Genomic DNA, 18981 nt, shown 5'->3' on the forward strand with positions numbered 1-18981 from the left:
AAGGCGTTTGACAAGGTACCTCACAAGAGGTTATTGCAGAAGGTCAGGAGGCATGGAGTTGGGGGTAGGGTGTTAGCGTGGATAGAGGACTGGTTGTCAAATAGGAGGCAGAGAGTGGGGGTTCAATGGGTGCTATTCGGATTGGCGGATGGTGACTAGTGGAGTGCCCCAGGGTTCGGTGCTGGGGCCTCAGCTATTTACCATTTATATAGATGATCTGGAGGAGGGAACCGAGTGTAGGGTGTTGAAATTTGCTGATGACACCAAAATTGGTGGAAAGGCAAATTGTGCGGAGGGTGGGGAGAGTCTACAGAAGGATCTAGATAGGCTGGGCGAATGGGCCAGGAAATGGCAAATGGAATTTAATGTTGGCAAGTGCGAGGTGGTCCACTTTGGTAGGAATAATGGTAGGAAGGATTATTACTTACGTGGAGAAAAACTGCAGCAGGCGACGGTGCAGAGGGACCTCGGGGTCCTTGTGCATGAGTCGCAAAAACCCAGCTTGCAGGTGCAGCAGGTGGTCAGGAAGGCTAATGGGATGCTGGCCTTCATCGTGAGGGGGATTGAATATAAAAGTAGGGAGGTCTTGCTGCGGCTGTATAGGGCATTGGTGAGGCCGCAGCTGGAGTACTGTGTGCAGTTTTGGGCGCCGTACTTACGCAAGGATATTTTGGCCTTGGAGGGAGTGCAGAGGAGGTTTACTAGGCTGATTCCGGAGTTGAGGGGGTTGAGCTATGAGGAGAGGCTGAATAAATTAGGCTTGTACTCGTTAGAGTTTAGAAGAATGAGGGGAGATCTCATTGAGATGTATAAGATGATGAATGGGATGGATAGGATAGAGGTGGAGAGACTCTTCCCGCTCAGAAAGGATAGTAGGACTAGGGGGCACAGCCTCAAGATAAAGGGAGGGCGGTTTAGAACGGAGTTGAGGAGGAACTTCTTCACTCAAAGGGTGGTGAATCTCTGGAATTCTCTGCCCGTTGAAGTGGTGGAGGCTACCTCGCTAAATATTTTTAAGACGCGGGTTGATGAGTTTTTGATAAGAGAGGGGATTAAGGGTTATGGGGAGAGGGCGGGAATGTGGAACTGAGCCAAGACAGATCAGCCATGATCTTATTGAATGGCGGGGCAGGCTCGAAGGGCTAGTTGGCCTACTCCTGCTCCTATTTCTTATGTTCTTATGTTCTTATAACCCTTAATCCCCTCTCTTATCAAAAACCCATCAACCCGCGTCTTAAAAATATTTAGCGAGGTAGCCTCCACCACTTCAATGGGCAGAGAATTCCAGAGATTCACCACCCTTTGAGTGAAGAAGTTCCTCCTCAACTCTGTTCTAAACTGCCCCCCCTTTATCTTGAGGCTGTGCCCCCTAGTCCTACTATCCTTTCTGAGCGGGAAGAGTCTCTCCACCTCTATCCTATCCATCCCATTCATCATCTTATACGTCTCAATGAGATCTCCCCTCATTCTTCTAAACTCTAACGAGTACAAGCCTAATTTATTCAGCCTCTCCTCATAGCTCAACCCCCTCAACTCCGGCATCAGCCTAGTAAACCTCCTCTGCACTCCCTCCAAGGCCAAAATATCCTTGCGTAAGTACGGTGCCCAAAACTGCACACAGTACTCCAGCTGCCGCCTCACCAATGCCCTATACAGCCGCAGCAAGACCTCCCTACTTTTATATTCAATCCCCCTCGCTATGAAGGCCAGCATCCCATTAGCCTCCCTGACCACCTGCTGCACCTGCAAGCTGGGTTTTTGCGGGTGCAGCAGGTGGTCAGGAAGGCTAACGGATGTCCAGGAACGGATGTCCCGAGGCTTGGTACATTGGGGAGACCATGCAGACGTTACAACAACGGATGAATGAACACTGCTCGACAATCACCAGGCAAGATTGTTCTCTTCCTGTTGGGGAACACTTCAGCAGTCGTGGGCATTCGGCCTCTGATCTTTGGGTGGGCGTTTTCCAAGGCAGCCTTCAGGACACATGACAGCGCAGAGTCGCTGAGCAGAAACTGACAGCCAAGTTCCGCACACATGAGAACAGCCTCAACCGGGATCCTGGGTTCATGTCACACTATCTGTAACCCCCACAACTTGCCTGGACTTGCAAAATCTCACTAACTTTCCTGTCTGGAAACAACACACATCTCTTTAACCTGTGCTTAAAGCTCTTTCCACGCACATTGTCTGTACCTTTAAGAATTGATTAGCTGTAAAGACTCACACTCCAATCATTATGCACGTAAATTGAGTTTGTATCTTTGTGTCATTTTTTCTGATCAGAACTCCCAGCCACCTGACAAAGGGACAGGCTGTCCCGAAAGCTTACAGCTTTTGCTACAAATAAACCTGTTTGGACTTTAAACTGGTATTGTGGGATTTCTTTGTAGGTTATACCTTACTCAGAAACTTAGAAATGAATCAAATAATTGTAGTAGTGCTGTTGCCTTTCCTACTCTGGATATTTGGCAGCAAAGATTCATCCCAATTGAAAAATTGAAATGTCTGTGCCAGCATTTTGGAGAAGCCAAAAAATAGACATCTACCAATTTTCAAGTCAGAAATTTTATATACATGAGTGTTATCTTTGACCACATTCCTGGATAGAAGGAAAGGAGGGAGCTTGGGGGGGGGGGGGGAAATCACCAAAAGTTATTGTTACTGATTGCAAGCCGCTGGAAAACACATACATGGGGACAGAATCACATACAAATGTGATGAGTCTTTGCAACGTATGGCTGAACTGCCTGATTAAAAAAAATCCCAGCTGACTTGACTATATGTAGAGTGAATCGCCACTTTCAGGGAAGAAAGGAAGAAATAAAATTAGAAGGGAACAAAAAGGAAAATTTAAAAAGAGAGATTTCATTATGTATCAAAAGCAGTGACAACTGTTTCATCATCAAGAGACCTGCACAGCTTTGCTATTTGGAGTTTTTGCTATGCACACTATTGGATTAATCTGTGTACTTCTAATATTGTACCAGTAACACGCAGAATGTAACATCAAATTTCACAAAATAGATTCTAACAATTGCAGACAATCAAATAATGGTAACTGTTTTGCAGACTTTTCCCACCATCTCATCTAGTTTCTTTTGAGTGTCTGTCCAACCTTAATCGAAAAACTGTGCACTGCTCAAGACAGTTCTTACTTTAAAAATATATCCCAAACTACTTAACATTTTTGTTTTTTTTTACAACCTAAGTTAGTTTAAAATTAATCAAGACTAAAAAAAAAATCAGGCCAACATGCCTAGCTATTGCTTGGGGAAAATTCCTGAAATTCTTGAGTGCAAATTGATCTGAGCTGCATTTTAATTTCACAGGCATGGCCAGTAGGCCCAAAAGGACATTTGTTAACCTTATAAATGCCATTTTAATTTTCCAATGATTATCCAAAACAGATTAATTTTAATTGGTTTCATTTGTGTTGTTTACCAGCAAAGGAAGTGTTTAACAGTGCTATGTGTAGGATTTTGGGGCATAGCATTGTCAACTGACAATGATATATTAGAAAGCAGTGACAGTACAACACCATTTGAAACTGAATACACTTAAATAAAAGATTTGTGATTATAAGTGTTATGCTTATCAGAACCTAGAAAAATAACTGCTGCCATTTCCACAAATTACATACATTTTGTAGAAGGTCAAACATAAACATTGCCAAACATGTGATGTTCCAGAAGATTACCTGGAGGATGCTCTGAAATACATTTGAAGAAAATAGTAGAGAATAAGTAAGGGAATAACTGGAAGAAGAAAGAATGGAGTCACGATAATATTGATCACAATGGCACTTAAACACGTCATAATGTGCCACATAAGATGCTCCAGGTTTGAGGGAATTTGATCATCTATGGTCTTGAAATCAGATGAAAATCTGGAAATAAACAGAGATTAATGAATTTGTACACTGATGTTAAACCATCATTAATTGTGAATAGCGTACTTGATTTGCATTTTACAGTAATCTAAAATGTTGTCGTAATGGCAGATGATCTGTTTACTCTCCTTTATTCCTCCATTCTCACCCACTATCCTGACCTAGATCTGCATCAATTCTGACCTCTTGAGCATTCACGATTTTGATCTCTCCACCAGGATGATCATGCTATCAGCATGGTTGTTGGTCCACATGGCAGTTAATCAGTAAATAGTTTCTACAAAATAAGTTAATTTACCAACTGAACTGGAAATTAGGGAATTGTAAATGCATGAATTGTGATGAAGCATCTGTTCCAAGTATAAAAAGTATACTAAGAGCAACTCTAAGCTTTGACAGCACCTATTAATGACTTCTTTAATATATTAAGAAGAATAGTAAATTCAAAACCCACTGAAAATATGTTTTGGAATGAAAAAGGCAGTATTGCATTTCAAGTGAACAATCAGATCACGTTCCTCCTTGGTAATAGCAATTACCCTGGCTTGCCCTGGGCTATGTATATTAAATTCTGACATAGCCTACATTTCTGCTTAGCTATTCATACAATACTTCAGTCTCTCTTTCCTCTATAATTACAACTTCCTAATGTTGCACTGTCTATCACGCTATACGATAACAATTTAAGAAAAGATGATCGTCTGGAAGTGACCTATATAATTAATGTAACTTTTCAAGATTCATACCTATTTAGAATTCTTCCAACAGGTGTGATTTCAAAGAATCTTAATGGAAGAGTTGTAATGTTTTGCAGCATTTTTGTGAAGAGATATTTTGAAGCACGGATACCTTCATACAAGAAAGAATAAGAAAGCCATTATGACCCATTGAATACATAATAGATTACATTAGTTTAAGTTAGAGAAATTCCAAAGAACGGCAAAAGAAACATATACACACGCTTGTTTAGTTAAATTAGTAATGCTACATTCAACTGTTGGTGCAACAGGGCACAAACCTGAAATAACATGTGCAAGGGAACTGAACAAAGCACATAAGATTCCACCACAAGCCAGCCCAATGTATCCATAAAGGAAATGATTCAAAACGCCACTTTCCACATCTTTTTCATACTAAGATAGACAAGAAACACAGAAGAATGAAGGTAATTCAGTGAAAGGATATGACTTTATTTAGAAACAAGTTTAAATATTAAGTCTGGTCTAAATTTAGTGATAGAGCATGGGTTACAACAGAACTTTTGGAAAAAAGACAAAAGTTTTAATAATAAACCTGAGTTGCAGTTGTCTCCGAATGGTTCCCAGCTGATGACCACTCAGCTAGCCAGAAATCAACAGCTACCAGAAAGCTTTGTTTTGTTAGCACAGCGAGAATTAAAAAAAATGAAGAGGAAAGGCCAATGGCTCGGGCATAAAGCCAATAGATTTTTCGGGATATGGATCCTTCTTCTCTTTCCTCTTCTTGAATCAGTTTTCCAGTCAAATTATCATCAGGTTTTTTCTCAATTTTGGAACCTTCGTCTACCATTTCACTTTTGGTTTTCTTTTGTTCTTTATGGTCACCTATTAAAATGCAATTTCAAACATTTTTAACTTCTGAAAAAAAAGCAAAGTAAATACTTATAGACAATTAGTAGATATTTACTTTAACAATATAGGCCGGAGTTCTCCCAAAAAATTCTAAGTATCGAATTTGCGTGAAAACTGGAGTAATTCACCCTGTGTTTTTCAGTGGGAGTTCAGAGAAGAATCTCCCACACCATGCACTGCAGTGGTTACCATTGTGAATATCATTAAATTTCAGGGAGCAGGGCCTATTCCTGCTGGAGATGCTGACATCAGTGCACTGAGCAGACTACTGCACACATTTTGATCTGTCAGCACTGAGATCTGCGCATGTGCAATGGCCCCACCCTGATGGCCTCCCGATCGCTGGCCAGCCCCGTGAATCTTGCATTGCCAGCTTTCTGCCCTCCCGCGGCCCGATCAGTGACCCCCCCCACCCCACCATTCTCGGGCCTAGCCTCAATCCTTCCCCCCACCACTCTGGCCTGCCGCGATCTCCAGACCTGATTCTACCCCCTCAACAGTAACTCTCCTCCTGCAGTCCCAACTCCCTCTATGCAGTGCTGACCATCCCCACAGGTTGTTTCCCTTCCCCCCACTCCTCTGGCTGATCCAGCTTCCCTCACCTGCCCTATTTGCTGGCGCGTCTCCTTTCCCCACCAATCCCTATAGAGTGTGGCAGCAGGATCCTCCAACCCCAATAATCATCCCCTAGGCCCTGTCCAATATGTCCCACTCCTTGCACTGTCCCAAGCCTGATGGGCAGTGTCAAGGTGCCCCTGGCCAATGCTGGGGCACAGGCTGGCACTGCCAAGGTGCCAATACCCAGGGGGCACCACCCTTCCCTCTGCGTTCTGCAATTGCCCCCCCTTCACTCCAGCAGGGTCAGACCGTGAGCTCCTCATTAGTGGGGTACCCACTCTGGCGGGTGTGGGAGAGATGCTAGCAGGTCTAGAGACTTCAGTCCTGGGCTCGTTAGTTGTATTTAAAAGATATTCAAATTGGTATTTAAATAATTCCTGCCTCACCCCGCCGATTTCCAGTGCGGAGCAGATGCTGCTGGACGTCTGGCGCTGGGAAACACAAATGGAGCCCAAACCTCACGAATCGTTCAATGCAAGAGTCTCCCGCAGTGGGACGGGAGAATCACGGTCACAGACTCTGTATTACTGTACAGACTAAAACAATTCTTTTTGTAACTGGCCATAAATGGTCTGAGAGTTACCATAGAAATGCTACAGTGCAGAAGGAGGCCATTCAACCCATCGATTCTGCACAAACAACAATCCCACCTAGGCCCTATCCCCATAACCCCAATATTTACCCTGCTAATCTATGCAATCTGGGACACTAAATGACAATTTATCATGGCCAATACACCTAACCCGCACATGTTTGGACTGTGACAGGAAACTGTCGCATCTGGAGGAAATCCACACAGACACAGGGAGAATGTGCAAACTCCACACATACAATGACCCAAGCCAGGAGTCGAACCCAGGTCCCTGGAACTGCGAGGCAGTGTTAACCATCATGTCACCATGCTGCCCCAAGTTGATGGTTATGGTTTGCCATGGGAAAATACCTGGTCCATACACTGCTTTTTCTTGAAAGAAGTATTAGAACATAGAACATAACAGCGCAGTACAGGCCCTTCGGCCCTCGATGTTGCACCGACCAATGGAACCAATCTAATGACCCTCTAATCTAAACTATTCCAATATTATCCATTATTGCCAATTCCAGATTTGACTGTTCCAAAGCCCGAGCCACCCAACATAAATTCCAATTCAACCAAAACTCCACCATATCTTGCACAATATCCTGGCTCATCTACCATCCAATTTGACTTTTGTTGGCATCTCAAATTTTTGGTTCACTTGCTACTTGAGCATAAAATTGGCATTGTAAAGTGGTTTCAGACTAGAAATGGCCAGATTTTTAATTCCCCCCCACCCCCCCCCCCCCACCCAGATCAACAACTTTGCTGCCAGTGGGAAGATCTCACATGAAGTCAATGCCAGGTGTTCAGGATTCAGAACATAGCTATAATGGAGATGAACGAAACTCATCTGGCGATCTATAAAATACTTCAATTCTTGAACCATAGGTTCCAGGAACTGATCACCCCACAGCCAGGAAGAGTTCATAGCTACCCAGAGGGTGGGAAAAGGCAGATGATGCAAGAATCCTCCAGAAGTGTGATTCTTAAATCAATAGTCAGCATTGAATTTTGGAAAAGGTGTCAACATCTCAAAAGAATGCAGTCTTTTTAAACTACACAGTGGACAATAGAGCAAAGTGTAAGGATGCTATAGTAATTGAGGATAGTAATTGTCAGGGAACAGACAGGCAATTTTGTCACAGTTGACTTGAGAACTGTAAGATATAAGAACATAAGAACATAAGAAATAGGAGCAGGAGTAGGCCATCTAGCCCTTCGAGCCTGCCCTGCCATTCAATAAGATCATGGCTGATCTGTCGTGGCTCAGTTCCACTTTCCCGCCCTCTCTCCATAACCCTCAATCCCCTCGCTTATCAAAAACCCATCAACCCGCGTCTTAAAAATATTTAGCGAGGCAGCCTCCACCACTTCAATGGGCAGAGAATTCCAGAGATTCACCACCCTTTGAGTGAAGAAGTTCCTCCTCAACTCCGTTCTAAACCGCCCTCCCTTTATCTTGAGGCTGTGCCCCCTAGTCCTACTGTCCTTTCTGAGCGGGAAGAGTCTCTCCACCTCTATCCTATCCATCCCATTCATCATCTTATATGTCTCAATGAGATCTCCCCTCATTCTTCTAAACTCTAACGAGTACAAGCCTAGTTTATTCAGCCTCTCCTCATAGCTCAACCCCCTCAACTCCGGCATCAGCCTAGTAAACCTCCTCTGCACTCCCTCCAAGGCCAAAATATCCTTGCGTAAGTACGGCGACCAAAACTGCATACAGTACTCCAGCTATATTGCCTACCTTTGTGCCAGGATAGGGAACATAATGCAGAGGCTACAGAATATTTTCAAGGGAGAAGGGCCAGAAGTTGCAATCCATGTTAAAAGCAACAACATAGAGGGAAAGTTAAAAAGCTGTATCTTAAAAGGTCATAATGTCTGATAACTCCAAGTCCTAAGCTCTAGTAAGAGCAGAAATTTGAGAATATGGCAGGTTAATGCATGGCTAGAAAAACAGTGTTAGAGGGAGGGCTTCAGATTTCTAGGAAATAGGGTCTAGTTCATGGCAGAATGGACAGGTTGTACCTGAACAGAGTTGGAACCCTAATCCACCCAGGCAGATTTAATTAATGCTGTGGGGATGGATAAAACTAATTTGGCAGAGAGTTGGACAGAATGCTGTAGCATTAAAAAGTCAAAACAAGGTGCACAGAAGACTGGGAAAGACAGAATTAGAAATAATACAGAATTAGATAGGATCATAGAAAATTCAAAGGTTTGGAGTGCATGTGTATAAATGCACAGTGTGGTTAATAAGGTTAGTGAGTTGTAGGTGTAAATAGCTACAGAAGAATATGATGTGTTACAATTAGAAATCTTACAAGATTATGTTTTGGGACTGTATCTTTAAATTCAGGGTAAACTAAAGGGGATGATCTGTTTTTAAGTATGCCTCACAGCAAGTCTGGCTGGTTTGATTGTTTGAGATCAAAGAATTAGATTGTTTTACTTGGAAAGAAGGTATGAGGTATTTACATTTGAAGACATTGGCAGTAGCCTGTGCATTAACAATAGAGACTGCCAAGTCCCTGAAAAATATTGCGGACGTTGTGTTTCAAAGAGTTATGCTTTAAACCATCTAGTTTCAAGATGAGAGTTGGGCACTCAAGCATAGCTAATAAGCATTTCTACCTAGATACAAGGTGTATGGGATTCGCGTTACCATGGGAAGAATACAGAAGAAACCATTGTAAAGATAAGGTTACAGGCTTTTCTCTAGAATGTCACTGACTATTACAGACAGTATGCCTGGATAATCCGAGCATCTACAGGCTAAAAAAAGTCTCTGTGATTTGTTGCATACAAATGTGAGCGAAAGCTCACAATCAGATTGAAAAGATAAAATTTGTAGGGAGTTAAAATAAGGCTGGACGAGTTGTCTTGCATCGTCTAGATGGAAATTTTCCAGGAAAAGAAAACTTCATTGTGAAAGATTGTTCTGAGATTGCAAGTTATCAGGCTGAGAAAAGAAAATAACAGAAATAAAGGGCCCTTTTTTCCATTTTGATTCTAAGTGCTGGATAGTTTGAAGCTGGGAGTGTTTCAGATCCGACTTTTAGACCTATTCTCAGACGCCCCCCAAATGCACTCTGCCTGAAAAAATATCAGCGATTCCGAATTGCAGTGCAGAAGCCCGTGGGCAGGGCTTAACGCGCCGAAAATCCTGCAGCTCTGATCAGTATCTCCAACTGTGCATGCACAGACAAAAAACGATAGCATGTGGCTTTGTTGCCACATCGCTCCCAGGCTGGATAATGCCTTCCCTTGGTACCACAGACATTGCCCCAGCCCACAACATTACTAAACACCCTCCCCACTGATCTCAAGCAGACAGTCACTGAACACTCGGCATTTACCTCCTCACTAACTGAAGCACCCAAATTGGACTTTTGTAGAGCATGTCTGTTTCCGCCAATTCTGGATGGGTAAACGCGGTGGTAAAGGGGGAAGTGCTGGTAAAGTTAGGCATGCAGCCAGCCCATTAAGTCAATTTAAATACATTTAAATGACCATCACACCCATTTCAGGCACAGTCACAATCGCAGCCATTTTTGGGCCTTGGCGTGAAGGCAGGCACAGATCACATTACTCAACTCACACCCAACTTTACCAAGTTTTCATGCCCAAAAATGGGCATAACTTGATGGTAAAATCGGGCCCAAACTCTCAGGAGCTAAGAATCACTTGACTGATTGAGAAAATTGAATTTCTATGTAAAGGACACTGTAAAACATACCTTGTAAATGTGTTTTTTTGGTTTGGCTAAAAATCAGAAGGGAATATTCTGTTCACTGGTTAAAGTACAAGTTGTTTATTAATCAATAATGTTGTTATTCTGTTTTTACAGTTAAAGGTGAAATCTTGATGTGTCATTCTGTTAACTGGAAGTTCAAAGTTCTTTTAAAAATTATCAGTTTATACAAGGATCATAACAGATGTAGTGGCAATAACAGAGATGCCTCAAACAAAAGGGATGCTTAATTGTCCTGGTTACACAATATTCAGAAAAGATAGGGAAGGAAAAAAGGGGTAGGTAATTAATTAACTGATTAAGAAAATACTAAAGTACAAGAAAAAGAGAATTTCCATAGCGGGGGTAATGATCTTCTATAGGCATATGAATATGGAAAGGGTTGTCAGAGGAGCAGTTGGAGAACTAGGAACTGAAATAAAGATCAACTGTAGGAAGGTACTTCCATTTAGCAAGAAAGAAGATTTTGCCAAACATATAGAAAACAACCAGATTATCAGGATAGTGGATGCAATATACTAAGATATGGAGGGGACATTAGAAAGGCTGACAGTACTTAACGTGGATAATCCACCTGATCTGGATGGGATACATTCTAGGTTAAGGTAGGTAAGGGTAAAAATTGAGGAAGTGTAGCCACAATTCTTCAATCTTCCTTAGATACACGGATAATACCAGAGGATGGTGGGATTGCAAATATTATACCTTTATTGAAAAAAAAGGGGAGGAACATAAATCTGGCAATTACAAGTTTGTCAATTTAACATGGCGATGGGCAAACCTTTATAAGAATAATCAGGGAGAAAATTAGCAGGACCAATTTGGCGATCTTACCAGCCTGCTATGCCAGTCAATTGACACGGCGAGGTTTGGTGCCAGAAGTTGATCCTGTTTTGCCAGCAGGATCAACTTCTGGGCAGGAAGCCAATTTGAATATTAACATCATGTCAGCAGACATGGTCATTTCAGGCCTCCTAGACACTCCACTCCACCAAAGGGAGCGAGGTGCTATGGCTATGGAGTGAGGGGGGCAGGGGCTGGGGTCAGAGGCCATTGAAGCCACTGGGTGGTCGGTAGCATGGCTGGGCAGTACCAATTGGGAATTGCCAGCCCAGCAGTACTCACTGAGTTGCATAATGTGCCAGGGCAGTGCCAGAGGGGTGAGGCCACAAGGCAGAGACATGCTGGGAGGGGGGGCGGGGGGGGTGGTGAGCACTGCTGGGAGGGTGGTGGGTGGTGAGCACTGCTGGGAGGGTGGGGGCGTGGTGAGCACTGCTGGGAGGGTGGGCACTGCCAGGCAGTATGCAAGGAGGGGAGCTCTGCAGAGGGATAAGCAAGGGTGGTATGAGCGGCAGGCAGGAGATGATCAGCGGATAGCAGCATGATCAACAGCCAGGAAAGACTGGCGGGGGGGGGAATGCAGGGGGCTGCAGAAGGTCTGTGGAGCGGGTTGTGAGGAGGACTCGTCAGGTATGTCCTGAATCCCCAGTGCTAGCAACGCATGTTGCCACTAATGTTGGGGGTGAGGGTGATGATGTCCTTTAGTGGGGGTGGTTTTAGGGGACCTGCTCAATGGCACCACAGCCAGCTTCCCAGGTGTGCATAGGCTCTGCTCTCCCCTACCCCTTCCGACATGAAATTCCCAACTGTCAGAAAATTTGACAGAATGTGGGAAGACTGCTGTGCCAAACCTGCCCAAAACAAAGAAGTGAAACACTCTGGTTTTCAGACCTTTTTTGAGGCGTGAAGTGCCTAACGAATGAGGAAATGGAAGAGTTTCAGACCCGCTTTTTTTGGGCGAGTTTGAAAATGCAATCTTACAACACTCTGTCCTGCTTTTGGACAGAAGTGCAATTCTCACCAGTTGGGATGGGGGTGTGGAGTGGGGGGCACAGTGTCTGAACTCCCCTGTGAAGCTGGCTGCAGACTGCTCGAGATGCCATTGCGCATGAGTCCTATAGTGGGAGACTTCCTGCCACCTAGAGCAAGGGGAGCTATGTGGGGGGTGGGGGTATGCAAGAGGGGGTGCTATACAAGTGGGGGTGGGGCATGTCAGAAGTCTGCCAGAGGACTCATTGGGAGGGGCCTGATGTCCTGATGCTGGAGACCCATGTTGGTGTGGGAGGCAGCAACGCCCCAGATGATTTCTGGGGGTGGGTGGGGGGGCAGGATCCCCCGATGTCCACACTGTGCAGGCAAGGGATGTCAGCAGGAGAGCAGGGCAACTGAATGCTCTGCAGCCAATTTCTCTGGTGTCATCGTCCACATCCCAGCCCCCCTCCCCCTCCCACCCCCATCCACTGGCACAAACCTCCCATCAGTCAGAAAGACTGACAAGAGTGTGGGAAGATTGCAGTACCAAACCCACGCAAAAAAAAAGTGTTTCCATGCTTTTATGATGCATAGAATTTTTTTTGAGGGGGGGGGGGGGAGATTTCCGCTATAATCTTTAAATTGAAACATTTTATTAACAAAAAACTTGTACTTTTTCTTTATCCTTTCATGGGGGTCACTAGCAAAGCCAGCATTTGTTGCCTATCCCTGATTATGCTTTAACTAAGCGGCTTTACTAATCCATTTCAGAGGGTAGTTACTATTGTTTTGCTTTCTAACTGCTAAGGAAATGCTGTCTGTGTGTCAAAATAGAAAAATAACATATGTTAATATTTTAAATGAGAGACTAGATGATATTAAAATGTTAAGAACTCAGGCTCCAGTTTACGTTCTGAAAAAATGCAAAGAAACAATTAGGTGACTCTTGACTTCAACACATGGATTTCTCATTATAAATGTTGAAACACAAAACATTCCTCAAAAGGTATGACAGGAGTAAGAAAAATGTGTGCTGGTGATGCACAGCAGCTGCATGACTTTCAACATGGATATATTATTAGGAAAGGTCCATCTTATGAGGTTCTCAAAAATTGTTGTTTAAGCACTCATTTGCTCAGAACTCCTGTAGTTAGAAATTTGTGGAAATAGGTAGTAGGTATTATATATCCATATTACTTTTTATATTTATTAATAATGTAATAAGCAGAACAAAGATTTTAAAAAGTAATTCCAAAGTGAGAATGGATTTGTTAGAAATGGGATATATATATTACACTGTAAAGATAAGTGTGTACAGCTCATATTTCCATATTAGTTCAGGTAGTGGATTTCTGGTAACATCCTCTTGACAATAGGTTTTACTTTTGAAACACTGGAAGTACAATAATATTTAATACATTTTATCCTGGAATACAAACCTTTTGCCGTCAGGTTTTTCCAAGCTTTTATCAGATTTGGATTTTGTTTAGAGATGTCCTGGTAGGTACCCTGGATTTCAATCTTCCCATCCTGCATTACAATTATCTAAAACAAGTAGATCACAGTATATAGAAGATTGTATATTTAAATATATATTTATTACAATTAATTTGTTGTAATTAGACTAACATTAAACTTTTGTTAACCAGAATTTAGATTCCACTCATTTAAAAAAATAAAAATGAGAAGGAAAGCTGGGGAGAAGAAATATATTACAAAGTTACAAAGTATTACAGCTCAAAAAACAGGCCATTAGCCCTAACATGTCCCTGCGGTGTTTACATTCCACATGACCCTCCTCCCACCCTTCTTTATCTAACGCAATCAATATACCCTTCTATTCCTTTCTCTTTCACGTGGTTACATAGCTTGTCCATAAATTCATCCATGCTATTTGCCTCAACTAATCCTTTTGGTATATTAAGTGCAAAGTACATCCTATATTTCTCTCCCCAGTATGTGCACGTATAATACCACACAATTACTTTAATAAACACAATAGTCACTTTTAACCTCCTGGAGGAGTCCAGTACAAAGAAACATATTTATAAAGTAAAAGCAATACTGTAAATGCTGAAAATCTGAAATTTGAATGAAAATATTTGAAATACTCAGCAAGTCAGGCAGCATCTAAGGAGAGAGTAAAATCGAGTTAACGTTTCAGAGCAATGACCTTTCATTTGAAATGGGAAAAATTAGAAATGTAATAAATTGTAAGCAAACAAAAGAAGATGCCTAGGACAAAGAACAGAAAAGACTTACATGATAGATTGGAAGATGAGTGAGATTAAGTGACAAAAGCATTGGTGTCGGGCCAAAGGAGGTTGTAATGCAACAAGTAAAAGAAAATCTGTTTGGAGCAGGTGTGAATGGTAAAAGGATGAACAGCTGTCATCTGAAAGCAAAAACAAGGGAAAAACTAGTATAAAGCTGAAATATTCAAGGAAAAATGAAACAAAATGGGAGTTGAAAGTAGGTTAGACATTTTTTACATCAATTTTGAATCAGAAAGGCTACAAAACGCCTAAACTAAAGATGAGGCATCTTTCCTCAAGCCTATGTTGAGCTTCACTGGAGCCCAGAGTCCAAGGACAAAAAGGTCAGTGCGAGACAAGGCGGAGCATTAAACTGATAGGCGGCCACGAAGTTCTGGATCAGGCTATTTAAAGATTATTTGCGATATGAGCATTACTGGCAAGGCCAACATTTAATGCCCTTCCCTGGTTACCCATACCTAATTCCCTCAAGACGATGGTGGTGAGCTGCCTTTTTGAACAGTCAATTTAGTGATAGATGTACACAGTGCTCTAAGGAAAAGAATTTAAACACTTCGACTCAATGATGTTTGGAAGGTGTTGTCGAAAGAGGCTTGACAAGTTGCTACGCTGCATCTTGTATATGATATACACTGCTGCTACTTTTGTGCCAATTATGGAGGGAATGAATACTTAAGGTGGTGAATGAGGTGCTAGTAAGTGGGCTGATTTGCCCTGGATGGTATTGAATTTCTTCAGTATTATTGGAACTTCAGTAACTCTGACAAGAGTATTTCACCAAATTCAAGGACACTCTCACTTCATCCCTTGAATTCAGTTATTTTGATCATTCTTGGCCCAAGGCTGTAATGGGAGCTGGATCTAAGTGTCTCTGACTGAACCCAAACTAAGCATCTATGAGTAGGTTATTGCTTGGTAAGCACTGCTTAATAGTACAGGAAACAAAACCTTCTGTCACTTTGCTGATGATTGCGAATAGACTGATGGAGTGGGAATTGACTGAATTGGATTTGTCCTGTTTTTTATAGTCTATACATACTTAGTAAGAAGTCCAACAGGTTTATTTGGTAGCAAAAGCCACTAGCATTTGAAGCGCTGCCCCTTCGTCAGGTAAGTGAGAATTCTGTTCACAAATGGCATATAAAGACACAAATTCAATTTACAAAATAATGGTTTGAATGCGAGTCTTTACAGGTAATCACGTTTTAAAGGTACAGACAATGTGAATGGAGAGAAGGTTAAGCAAAGGTTAAAGAGATGTATTATCTTCAGCCAGGACAGTTAGTGAGGTTTTACAAGTCCTGGCAAGTCACGAGCATCGTGAGGCTTACAGATAGTGTAACATGAACCCAAGTTTTACCCCACTCCAATGCCGGCATCTCCACATCTTGACATACATACTCAGGCAGCTTTACATACTGTCAGGTAGATGCCAGTGTTGTAGCTGTACCGGAACAGCCTGAATAGGACTACAATTATTTCCAGAGCACAGGTTTTGAGCGTTACTTCTTGGTGTTGTCAGGGCTTATAGCCTTTACTGTATCCAGTGCTGTCAATTATTTCTTGATATCATGTGAAGTGTATCGAATTGATTGAAGACTGGTATTAGTGAGATTGCCTACCTTTGCCTATCACATCCCATTGTATAGCATGCCTGAAATCCTGTGTTGTATTTTCATTGTTTGGCATCTCATTTTTTGGTATGTCTGCTGTTGCTTCTGGCATGCTCTCCTCTTCTCCTCAGACTGAAAGGAGGTATTCCACTAAATAACCACCCAATCTGCTTTGAATTATTCAAGTGTAAAGTATTGTGATCAGTGAATTGTAAGTGATATAAAACTGTTAACCTGGAAGGACTGCTTGGGCCCAGATGACAAGCACGTGAAAGGTTTTGCATCTCCTAACCTTGCATGCAAAGACACTGTGGGAGTGGAAGAGCTGTTGAGGGTGACTGAGGCAAAATCTGGGAGATGGTAACACAGTTAACATTTCAGGTTGATGTTTTTTTTTGGAACTGGGAAAGTTAGAAATGTAATAGATTTTAGGTTTAAAGTAAGAGAAAGAGGAAAAGAACAGAAGTGAAGGTCTATAGGTCGAAAGATGAGAGCTATGGAATTAGTAAGGAAATAAAATTTGTGTCTGGAGGAGATGTGAAAGGAGGCAATCATCCCTTTGGAATGCTGAAAGGGGATGTGTTTGGTGCTGGTGTCATACTGGAGATGGCAGAAATGACAGAGGATAATCCTAGGCTGGAGGGATGGAAGGTGAAGACAAGGCAAATCCAATATGTTTCCTACAAGGAGTAGAGGGAAAGGAGTGAGAAACTAAGCGTGGGAAATGCTAATGACATGGTTGTGTGCCCAGTCAACAGGGGGGGTGGGGGGCTGGTTTTAGGAGGGCGATATCCTCAGTTGAGGAGTAAAGATATATCAGAGTCCTCAACTGAGAAATACACCCCCCACCCCCCAAATCCCATGCCAACCTTGTCTAACAGCATCCTCAATCATGTCTGTCAGACCATCATCCCTCATTTCCACCATCTCAAGCATGACACAACCATCAAACACATCTGCTCTTTCCTGCCCCTTTTCAGAATTTCAAAGCAATTACTCCTTCTGTGACACCCTGGTCCCTTCCTCAATCACCTTCCTTCAGCACCTTTCCAGGGAAGCACAAGAGATTCAACACCTACTTTTTCACTTCTCTCATCATTCAAGACCCCAAACACTCCTTCAAGTGAAGCAACAATTAATCTGTACTTTCATTTTAGAAGACTATATCTGTTGCTCACAATGCAGTCAGCTTTAATCTGGAGTGATGAAACACAGATTGGATGACCATCTTTCAGAACACTTTTGTTCAGTCTGCAAATGTGACCCTAAGTTACCAGTTGTCTGCCATTTTTAATTCTCCACTTTGCTCTCACACTGACCCCTCTGTCCTGGACTTCCTTGCAGTAGTCCAAAGTTCAATGTAAGCTTGAGGAATAGCACCTCATCTTTTGAGTTTTCAGCCTTCTGAACTCAACATTGAGTTCAACAATTTTGAACTGTGACCTTGACCTCCATTTTGTAACTTTTTCTTTGCAGATTGTGTTTACTCTCATCTTTTTCTTGTTTCTAATTTTGGATTGCAGCTGTTCATCCTTCCATGATTTACATCTTCTCCAAATAGATTTTGTTTCTTTTCCCATCAAATTTGGCCATAAGTCAGAAATTTCTGTCATTTAAACTCCCCTGTCTTCCTATTCCAGATGTTCCCTTTTGTTTTTCTTCCTCCTTTTCACTTGCTATAAAACAAATAATATTTCTAACTTTTCCAAGATCATCAACCTCAAATATTAACCCTTTTTTTCTCCACAGATGCTACCTGACCTGCTGAGTATTTCCACTATTTTTTTTGTTTTGGAGCATATTCGTAAAACTAGAGCTTGAATATTCAGGAGTGAAACATGGTGTTAGGGGCTGCTATGATGGTTTTCTTGTTGTATTTAAAAATTGTCATTCTCGTCAAGTAGCCAAAGTAACAGAGTGGTTGGGAAAGTGAAAACGGGAAGACTTTGACTTTTGTTTACATGAAGGCTTCTTTTTGTCTCTGACTGCTGTCAAAATCCAAATGTACCCAGAGTGTGACTGAGTGGGAGAGAATCAACAAGCAAGAGTTTAACTTAGACATCAAATGTGTGTGTCTGACTGAGAGTGGGGGAAGAATCAACAAAAAAAATTTAATTTAGGCATCAAATGCATCCTAAGTTATACTGAGTGTGGAGGACTGGACAAGCAAGAGTTTAACTTTGATAGCAGAATACCAGGAAAGTTTGCACAGTTGATTAAATCAATACGATTGATTTAATAAACTATAGCTAGCTACAGGACCCTGAATGTACATTCAGGGAATTCAGAGCGAAAAAGTCAGAAATACAAATGCAATTAAAGACTCAGCTTTGATTGCAAGTAATTAGCATTTGCCAATAACAGAATAGCAGTTATCTTGATCCAATCATAGTTATGGTTACATTATGCATTCATAAAGATATAATGTCCAATTAAACTTATGCATGTTATATCATCAAGAAATGATAACTATATCTCTGACCAATGGTATCTCAACCTCCCTTTCCATTATTCCTTGTTCTAATGGCAAGAAGTCTCACAACACCAGGTTAAAGTCCAACCAGTTTATTTGATAGTAAACCCACAAGCTTTTGGAAGGAACAGTGTTTCCGAAAGCTTGTCGGTTTACTATCAAATAAACTGGTTGGATGTAACCTGGTGTTGTGAGACTTCTTACTGTGTTTACCCCAGTCCAACGCCAGCATCTCCACACCTTGTTCTAATGTGCAGACATGAACTACAGCTACACATCATTTGATTAGATAGTCCTCGAGTCTTATCTGGGCTTACTTTACTCAAAATCTGTCATTTGCACCTAGCTTT

At 42.0% G+C, this 18981-nt stretch overlaps 1 protein-coding gene across 6 annotated transcripts in view; it reads right to left on the bottom strand.

Annotated features, from left to right (window-relative positions):
- Positions 1-18981, bottom strand: part of LOC145346612 (ATP-binding cassette sub-family C member 8-like) — a 212764-nt gene that overhangs the window by 40262 nt on the left and 153521 nt on the right. For all 6 annotated transcript variants that reach the window (XM_080194086.1, XM_080194087.1, XM_080194084.1 and 3 more), the window contains 5 exons: positions 13709-13814; positions 5186-5475; positions 4911-5025; positions 4639-4741; positions 3701-3889 (listed from right to left, as the gene is read on the bottom strand). In XM_080194086.1, coding sequence (XP_080050212.1) covers positions 3701-3889; positions 4639-4741; positions 4911-5025; positions 5186-5475; positions 13709-13814 — 803 coding nt within the window. The remainder of the gene's footprint in view (positions 1-3700; positions 3890-4638; positions 4742-4910; positions 5026-5185; positions 5476-13708; positions 13815-18981) is intronic.

The sequence above is a fragment of the Carcharhinus amblyrhynchos genome, chromosome 8 (assembly GCF_965287045.1).
Source record: "Carcharhinus amblyrhynchos chromosome 8, sCarAmb.v2.hapA, whole genome shotgun sequence".
NCBI classification, from domain to species: Eukaryota; Metazoa; Chordata; class Chondrichthyes; order Carcharhiniformes; family Carcharhinidae; genus Carcharhinus; species Carcharhinus amblyrhynchos.